The 9781-nt window shown below is 35.3% G+C and overlaps 1 protein-coding gene and 1 long non-coding RNA gene across 2 annotated transcripts; both read left to right on the top strand.

Annotated features, from left to right (window-relative positions):
• Nucleotides 1–375: 375 nt before the first annotated feature.
• On the top strand, nucleotides 376–1255 carry LOC147511939 (uncharacterized). The gene is made up of 2 exons (XR_015217108.1): nucleotides 376–475; nucleotides 585–1255. It is a non-coding gene; the product is annotated as an uncharacterized LOC147511939 (long non-coding RNA).
• Nucleotides 1256–8614: 7359 nt separating this feature from the next.
• LOC147511938 (protein FAR1-RELATED SEQUENCE 6-like) lies at nucleotides 8615–9025 on the top strand. The gene has a single exon (XM_086598612.1). It carries the CDS (start codon nucleotides 8615–8617, stop codon nucleotides 9023–9025), a length of 411 nt encoding a protein of 136 aa, XP_086454738.1.
• Nucleotides 9026–9781: the final 756 nt, after the last annotated feature.

Raw genomic sequence — 9781 nt, 5'->3', positions numbered from 1 at the left:
ATACGAACAGGAGATTACTTTGCAGACTTACCAAAAAAAATCAAATTCCATATTCTTCACTGGCTAACATGAAAAGAGGATCGTTTGGCTTCTGCTCCTCAGAGTTAATCCAGATTGCTTCTGTTGAAGAAGTTACACAATTCTACTTATTTTATTTTTCAACACTTGCCCTGAGTAACGTATACTAAACGTGCATCCAAACCAAGGAGGCCTTGTGTGCGCGCAAGCACCTCCTTATATCTCTCTACACTATCCCTCTATAAGAACACAACCAATATAAACTTAAGAGTCTTAAGTTTAGTAACCAATGTGGGACTAAAGCCCCGCACATTAGAGTGTAGTAGATACAAAAGGTCATGGGTTCAAACCCCATGAGGACACAAATTCATTCACATTTCCAACAGTTTGCACTGTCCAAACTTGCTGACAGATTGCTTCACACCCTTTTGGTATCTGCCCAATAAGGCAATAACTGGTAAGTCATATTCTTCATTTATTTTCATTAATGTCTCCTTTTTTTTTTCCTTCTTTTTCATTTAATTCTTGTCATGTGAAGACTGATATATTTGATATATATTGATTAGGCTCGTTGAAATCCAGAAAGAAGATGTAAATGCAGGCACTAGGAAGAAACTGGAGATGGAGATGGCAAATAATAAATTTGCAATTGCAAAAGAACTTGTGGAGGAATCAAATGGGTTCCGGTGGATTGACCTTCCCATGGATATTCTACGATCAATAGCAATGCATCTCCCTTCTAGTGCTGATTACATGAACTTTGGCAGTGTTTGTAAATCATTTGCCTTGTCCATTCCTCAAAGGCCATTGACAACTCAATATCCCCAGCTTATGTTTTCTAATAGAACAAGTCTATGCAGTTTCTGTGATCTAATGCATAATGTCACTTATTGTTTTGATATGCCTGATCTATTGGGTGCTAGAATTCGCTTCTCAAAGGATGGTTGGTGTCTAATGTCGAAAGGTGATTATTCGATGTTTTTCTTCAACCCTTTCACGAAAGTCACCGTAACACTTCCAGATTTACCTAAACATTTCGCAAATGATGGTTTCTCGTTCACACAGGTGCCCACTTCTCCAGATTGTATAGTTTTTGGTATTGGTGGGCCTGCTGATTTCTTTGTTTAGATTTTATATTTGCATTTGGGAGAAGATGCTTGGACACACGAGTGTCGTCATAATGAAGTTGAATTTTTTCATTCTAACAACCAAGGAATTAAATTTTTGTTTTCGGTTATTGTTTCGGTGACCACAGAAAATGAAAATATATAAATTTTCAAGAAATTTTCACGAAAAGACTAAGAGAAAATATGTGAATACATCAACAAAAAATAATATATATATATATAAGCTGGATCTTAGAAATACATACTTATTTTAAGTTAAAATAAGTACGTAAGTAAAACTTCACTTAGAAAATGAATTCAAACCTAATTTTTTGTGGATATCATCTACTCACCATAAACATCATCTCTACAAAATTTCAACTCATTTGGAAATCTCTAACTTAGGCAAAGTTGATTGCAAAAATGCTATTTTCTCAACTTAGACTTTTTTTTTAAAGATAACAACAATTTTTAGCTAGGTTAGAGGTTTCCAAATGAGCTCAAATTTTGTGGACATAATCTTTATGGTATGTAGGTAATAACCACAAAAAATTAAAGTTAAATTAATTTTCTAGGTGATGTTTTACTTACATACTTATTTTAACTTAAAATAAGTATGTATCAGAAGATCCTACTATATATATATATAGGGGGGTCATACCATGACAGCTTAAAATGACAACCCATCTTAAGCTCATCATGTCCATTCAATTATACCCGATCCAACGTCCAGATCTTGTGCTAATTTCACAAAGCAAATATGAGAGGGTACAATAGTCATTTTATCTTTCTTTCACAAATTAGATTAGAAAATTGGGTAAAAACTGACGCCTCTTTCTTCTTCCTCATCCTCTTTCTCTCTCTTCACTACAGGGACACCCACCACCACGTTTTTTCATGAAAACTCTGCCTGGAAACTCAATGGAACCGGTTAACCCACAATCAAATCTTAAGAATCAAAAGGAAAATATAATTAAAGTTGAATCCTTGAAATCCAACTCAATCAAGTTTGAAGAACTCATTTGAAAATTGATTACCTCCTGCTCAATAATAGAATCAAAGAGATACAAAAACAGCAATGCTCAACAATAGAAGCAAAAGATGAAAACATGTGATGCCCATCTTATCCGCCAAGAAATAAATTTGGATAGTTTAAGGTTTTATTGTTTTTAGAATCTCGTACATTTGAGGAGCTCACTGGTGCGAACATGCTTGAGACCACCAGACCTTTTCCTGACAAAAGTTGTATAATATGAATGGTTTATTCTAAGAAGGATTCAACGATTTTTATACAACCCAAGAATTTGAACCAATAATTTGAAAAAGCTCTCGGTCACATCCGTATATATTTCAAACATATAAGGTGATTTCTCAATCCAATCACCCATCAAAAGCTCACCATGATTCTCAACTCAACAATATCCTTAATTCCTTCCAATGGTTTACATAAACAAAAGGTTATCATAACTATATAAGGTATTTCTTTATCAGTGATTCAATGGAAGTCAAAGAATTCACTTCAACAAATAACCAGATCACCCACTTCATATTTATGAGGATAACTCCAAGGTAAATTAAACCCATCTCCAAATTGAAGAATTATACACAAATCAATACCCAACTATAAAGTTTTGTGCAGAGATGGCTTTTGTTAGGAGGAAGAAGAATGGGGTCGTCGGTTTTTTTGGGATCTAAATTTTTTTGTGAATAGAAAGTCAAATGATCATTGTACCCTCTCTTTATTTGGGCTATGAACAATCACTGTTCATACCCCAATATGAGCTATGAACAATTATTGTTCATACCTATTTGGGGTATGAACAATCAATGTTCATACCTCACTATATAAGCTGTGCACAACACTATATAACAGAGAAAGTTTATATACGACAATGTATAAGTTGTGCACGTGTGGAAGACTACCAAAATGGTTAGATCTAATCTCGACCGTCGATCTAAAATAAATTAGATGATCTAACCTCAACCGTTGACCAAAACAAAAAAAAAGTTGATATTATTATCGGGAAATTAAAAATCACTCCTCTCACTGCAAAACAAGGGGGTATCTCAAATTAACCCTTCTTTGTTCATACCACAGTCATGAGCTATGAACATTCTTTGTTCCACAATTGGACTATGAACAGTGAGTGTTCATAATCCATATTGTACGTACTATGAACAATCAATGTTCATAGTCATGAGCTATGAATATTCTTTGTTCATACCACAATTGGACTATGAACAATGATTGTTCATAAGACGCATAATATGGACTATGAACAATGAGTCTTCATATACCGAACTATGAACAATCAATCGTTCATATAGTCCATTGTGATATGAACAAAGAATGTTCATAGCTCATAATATGATTAACTCAAAATGATTAACTCTTAATATCATTGTTCATAGTCCAATTGTGGTAACTCTTAATATGATTAACTCAAAATCAAAATTGAAAACTCTAATACAGACTACCAACCTTTATATAGGCGAAATACCCTAATTACCACAAAACACGAAATTTTCAAAAAAATTAAAGTTTTGGGATAACCACATATTAAGAAACTACTAATCAAAATAGAACTAACCCAACTGACCAAATCGAAAACGGACTCTCCTATCAAAAGATATAGCAAAAACAAAACTTTCCTAAAACAGCAAAAACGTAATTTTGAATGCCTAAACGATGGATTTAGGGCCCGAGAGGGTGGTGTCCACAGCAAAAGCTGTGGATTATGCTTATTTTGATGTTTCCAATCAAATATGGCCGCGTCCATGTCTTTCCAACTTTGTTGCCCGCTTTTCCAGTTTATTGACATATGCCAAGTTCATTGACATACGCATCATATGTCAAGTTCATTGACATATGCATTGGCAAACTGTACTCCATCAACTATGAACAATGAATGTTCATAGTCCAACAATAGTATGAACATTCAGTGTTCATAGTCCACTAGGAGTATGAACACTGAATGTTTATAGTCCAACAAGAGTATGAATATTCAGTGTTCATACTCCACTAGGAGTATGAACACTGAATGTTTATAGTCTAACAAGAGTATGAACATTCAGTGTTCATAGTCCACTAAGTTGTTGATTTTGCGATTTCTTCATCGGGTTCGTCAACAATGGGAATTGGTGGCACTTTGTTACATTTTCTTTTTCGGGTCTGGGTGCTAGATCCTCCTCGTGTTCGTGGAGGCATGTTTAAAATGACGGTCCTTCCACACTGTAAGCTCCTAAAAAACTGGATAGTCAATTTAAAATTCAGACAATTCAAAAAAAATAAAAATAAACACCCAAAAAAACAAGAGTGTAAGAACCTAACGGTCCTTCCACACTCGACAAGCATGTCATTCCACACTCTTATTTTTTAATTTTTCTGGACAATTTCTGGAGTCGTGCTTAGCAATCTTATTACAATTTTTACACATTCTTCCTGAATTCTCTAAGGCTTCCTCCCTGGGGCCTTTCATTCTCTCCGCTTTCTTCTTCCCCCCCTTCGTTTGAGAAATGTTGGGATTTAAAACCAAGAGCTAAAAAGAAGATTTAAGAGTTAAAATCAAATAAGATTTTTTATCATTGCAAAGATAAATAACAAACTAAATAATTACCCGAGGTATCAACTATAGACTCTTCAACCGGAGGTGCTTCATTATTCATTGTATCTATTTTGCTAATAGTTTCCTTGAGCTCCAAAACCAATAGACATTTCACTTATCTTCTGAATAAAATATGCATATGTCTCAAGATTAATCGATGCATCATAAGCTAATTGAGTAGCAACCTTGATACAATGGGCAACTCTTAAAGGCTCATGGTTTTCATGACCGGTCACTAGTCCACCATCAAACACCGTTCTATATGTGTTTGCCTTTTGCGTCCACCATTTCAAAATAAAATGATCTGGAATCTCTTCGATGTCATAACCCTAAAAAAGCTTAAAATGTGAGCACAAAGTAATCCTTCGAAATGAAAATTCTTACATTCACAGTCACCCTCCAAGGTTCCTCTATTAAAAGTCACTTTCTAAATTGAAGTTTGCTTGATGTCCCTTGTCTTCACCGTATAAATTCTAGTTCCATGTATGTCTATCTCTTCTCCAACAATTCTATATTTCATCTTAGCCTTTTCTAAATGTTTCTTAAATTTATTGAAAGCACTAATGGTATAAACTTTACCTGCATGCTAGAGGAGGAAAGCATGCTTAGCCACAATGCGAGAAGTATGTTCGGTGCAGTAATCAGATTCCCTTTCATTCCTGGCTATCGATTCCAAAGACCTCTCGTTACCATGGACAAATTCCATAAGTGTAGTCGTCGAACTAACGAATTGATCATAATGAGAATTCATTGATTCACTTCGCCCAGTCGTATGCATACCAACAAAAAAAATGTCATTGTGATAAGCCGGAACCCAAGACGTACAGTTTTTATATATTTTTGTCAACCAAGTATTTTTAGTCAAGTCATATTTCAACAGTTGTGCATACCACCTTTTTTCAAAATCAGCAATCCTATATGACTTCCAAATAATATATGTAAGCTCAACACAACAATATCGAGCTTATAGTAGACAAATGACAACTTCTCTGAAATTTTTGCATAATGTGCCAAAGACAAAATCGATGTCGAGTAGCAGGGAAAACTCTTCTAATTGCTGCAGTCATCGCTAAATCTTGGTCAGTAAGCATTGAAGTTGGTGGACGACCACCCATAGCTGCAAGCCATGTCTGAAACAACCACACAAATGTCTCTTCTGTCTCATCAAGTAGTAAGGCACAACCAAACTGAATAGACTGCATGTGGTGGTTGACTCCAGTAAAAGGGGCAAAAGGCATACTGTAAACATTAGTTCTATATATTGTATCAAAAGATACGACATCCCCAAAGTACTCATATTGGACACGGGACCTTCCATCTTCCCAAAAGAAATTTACTGCAACCCCTTTTGTATCTAATTGAATGGCATAGTAGAACTGTGGATTTTCAGCACTCTTTTGCCTAAAATAGTGAAGTATGGCAGTAGCATCATTATCTTTAGGCATTTTTCTCCTCAAACAATAATGGTGGTTCCAACAATGCTTTCTCCTAAACCCAATCGCATCCCCATGGAAAATGTCTGCCACTTTCCCTACAGGTATACCGTTGTCATGAAAAACCTATGTCAAACACTTTGCAGCTTCAGGCATATTTTTGTTACCTTTCATATACTGCCTCTTTGATGGAGAGACGAAACTGTGGCTATGGTTGTTTGCAGCGAAGCTCACATCATATATATTTTCAAGTTTTCATTTTGTAACTCGCATTCTAGCTTGGCAACCACACCTAACAGTTGAAGTATTTCTCGAAGCTACACCTTCACTTTCTTCTTTCTTGTTATGGACCCCCTCACGTGAGCAAACCAATAGACAACTAGAAGGTAATTCCACACCAGTTTGTTTTTTATCTGTAGTCCGAACACGAATCTCAAATTCCTCTTGTTTACCAAACTCTCTATAGTAAGTCTTTGCTTCATCAGCACTATTAAACTTCATACCTAAGTGCAGAGCAACTAATATCTCGACATCTTTACTTTGGGAATCAGTACAACGAGAAGAAAACCTGTCAACAGCTCCAACATTCCCTTCCATTTCTAGAAAATTCAAAAAGCAAGGAAAATATCAAACGAAATAAATATCAAGCGACTCCCATATTAAATTTCCAATTTTAACTCTTAAAAAAATTAGACAGTAATTAAATGTGGGCGTGCGCCTATTAAACTAACCATGCACAAACACTAGAAAAAATGAAAAACATGAAAGGTGGGTGGGTGGGTGGGTGGGTTTCTTCCTAACATTTGATACACTAAAACAAAATAGAAATAACTCACCAAAAATGTAAAAAGCTTCAAACTTGAATTGTTTTCTTTAGGTGAGAAGAGCGGTCGAAGATTTTATGTAGAGGGAGAGAGAGTTCATCAAGCTCTCAGTTGTGATTTGTTGGGAGAGATTGATTTTGTTGGGTAGAAGGGGAAGAGCTGGGATTTGTTGGGAGAGATTGGTTTTGTTGGGTGGAAGGGGAAGAAGAGTCGGGTGGTTTGTTCGTGAGTTTTTTTTAGAATAGAAAGGCAAATGACTAAGTTACCCTCCTAATTCCTTTATTAAATGAGATCAAGATCTGGACGTTGGATGAACTATAATCTAGTGTATGTGGTGGGGAACATCAAGATTAGTCATTAATCGAGTATATCAAGGTAGCCAGTTATATATATATATATATATATATATATATATATAGGCCGGATCTTAGAAGTACATACTTATTATTATTATTTTTTTGATTGGCAAGCCTGTTTTAAATGAGATCAATAACTCTTTGATGATGGCGGGTTCAAGCCCCAGACCTCTGGTATCATCACCCAAAGGTTTTACCGGCTTTGCTAGTCGGCACCTGCAAAAAATGTGTGGGTAAGCCTATTTTTAACGAGATCAGTAACTCAATAGTGTGTAGCGGGGTTTGAACCCCAGACCTCTAGTATCATCACCTAAAGGTTTTACCAACTAAGCTAGAAAGCACTAATTACATACATACATACTTATTTTAAAGTTAAAATAAGTATGTAAAAAATAACTTCATGTACCTAGAAAATGAATTCAAACCTAATTTTTTTGTGAATATCATCTACTCACCATAAATGTCATCTCTACAAAATTTCAACTCATTTGGAAATCTCTAACTTAGGCAAAAGATAATTGCAAAAATACTATTTTCTGGACCGTTAGATTTCTTTTTAAAGATGATAACAATTTCTAGCTAGGTTAGAGGTTTCCAAATGAGCTCAAATTTTGTGGAGAGGATATTTATGGTATGTAGGTAATACCCACAAAAAATTAGAGTTGAATTCATTTTCTAGGTGATATTTTACTGAGGTACTTATTTAAACTTTAAAATAAGTATGTACTTCTAAGATCAGGCCTATATATATATATATATATATATATATATATATATATATATACGGTTTGGCTAGAAAATTTAGGTGAACAGCCAACTTTGAGACAGCCATCGAACAGCCAAAAAATAACCGTTAGATCGTTAGATCATCCAAATCCGAAATCATGAACCTTAAGCACGATATTTCAAAATTTCGAAAGATTTTGCATTTTCGGCTCCAAAAACAAAGCACTTACGAAAAATTATTCAAACAAATCCCCAATTATTCAAACAAATCAGCTTCAAAATCAAAATCAAAATCAAACCCCTAATTATTTAACCGAAAAATTCATACAAATCAAACCCCCATTCAAATTTTGAACCAATTTCAAACCCCCATTTTTTATTTAAGGTATGTTTTCTTCATTATTTAAAAGTATATTGTGTTATTAACTGCTTGTATGGTAATTTTATTAAGTTGTGTTTATTGGATGTTAATTTTTATATTTTAATTTTCCTACAGCAGATTTACTGCTAATACACAACCGTTAGATCACCCCAAATTGTGCATGTATGGAGTCATCAGCAGAAAATGTAATAATCAGTATCGACGAAGACGTAGTTGTTGGGTCTTCTTCGAATAAATCCCGGGATAGAGAAACGCATAAACTAGTTGCTCCGTTTGTAGGAATAGTTTTTAATAGTGTTGACGACGCAAAGACTTACTACAAACAGTATGGTCTACAAGAGGGACTTGATACTCGTGGTCGGTCGACGGATAGGAAAAAAGGTGTGGATTTTGCTACGGGTTGTTTAATGGTTTGCGCACGTGAAGGGGTATATAAGAGAGAAGTGGGTGTTTCTAGGAATACGAGCACTGTCAAGTGTAGTTGCCCCACTAGAATCGTTATTATGAAAAGAAAACACGAAGAGATGTACTTTGTAAGCTGCATTGAAAATGAACATAGCCACGCTTTTGGTTAGTCCAAAGAAAGAGAAATTGCATGAGATCGAACAAAAATATGCCTGAAGCAGTAAAAAGGTTGACTGAGATTTTTAGTGAAAATGGATTACCCGTCGAAAAGGTTGAAGCCGTGTTTAATGGGAAAGAACTTGGGTTTACAAAGAAGGATTGCTGGAACCATCATTCTGAGTTTGACTAGAAAGATGCCTAAAGAAGGTGATGCAAACGCCGTTTAGATATTTTATGTAGAAGAGTGCCGAGAAATCCCCGGTTCTATTACGCTTATTGATCTAGATGAAAATGGGAGTCGCAATAAACTTTTTTCCTCGGTGATGGGAGGTCTCGAGTCGATGAGTATTTCGGGGATGTTGTCTCTTTTGATACCACATATCGTACGAATGCATACTCTATGCCTTTTGCCCATTTTACTGGAGTCAACCATCATATGCAGTCGATTCAGTTTGGTTGTATGTTGTTACTTGATGAGACAGAAGATACATTTATATGGTTGTTTAAGGCCTGGCTTGCAACCATGAATGGTCGTGCGCCAACTGCAATCATCACTGACTAGGATAGAGCGATGACTGTAGCCATTGCCAAAATGTTCCCTAATACTCGTCATCGTTACTGTCTTTGGCATATTGCAAAAATTTCAAGAGAAGCTGTCATTTACTAAAATTGAGACAATGGTAACTGACTTGAAGAACACTATTTCTTTCTAGTATAGGATTATTGATTTTGAAAGAAGATGGCATACAATAATAGAGAATAATGAG

Source organism: Coptis chinensis, chromosome 3, assembly GCF_015680905.1.
Source record: "Coptis chinensis isolate HL-2020 chromosome 3, ASM1568090v1, whole genome shotgun sequence".
In the NCBI taxonomy this organism is placed as follows: Eukaryota; Viridiplantae; Streptophyta; class Magnoliopsida; order Ranunculales; family Ranunculaceae; genus Coptis; species Coptis chinensis.
The sequence above is the reverse complement of the archived record's forward strand: the minus strand, read 5'-3'. Positions and strand labels throughout refer to the sequence as shown.

What these genes read in the sequence shown, in the direction of transcription:
- LOC147511938 (XM_086598612.1), top strand. Translation starts at nt 8,615, where the DNA reads ATGGAGTCATCAGCAGAAAATGTAATAATCAGTATCGACGAAGACGTA.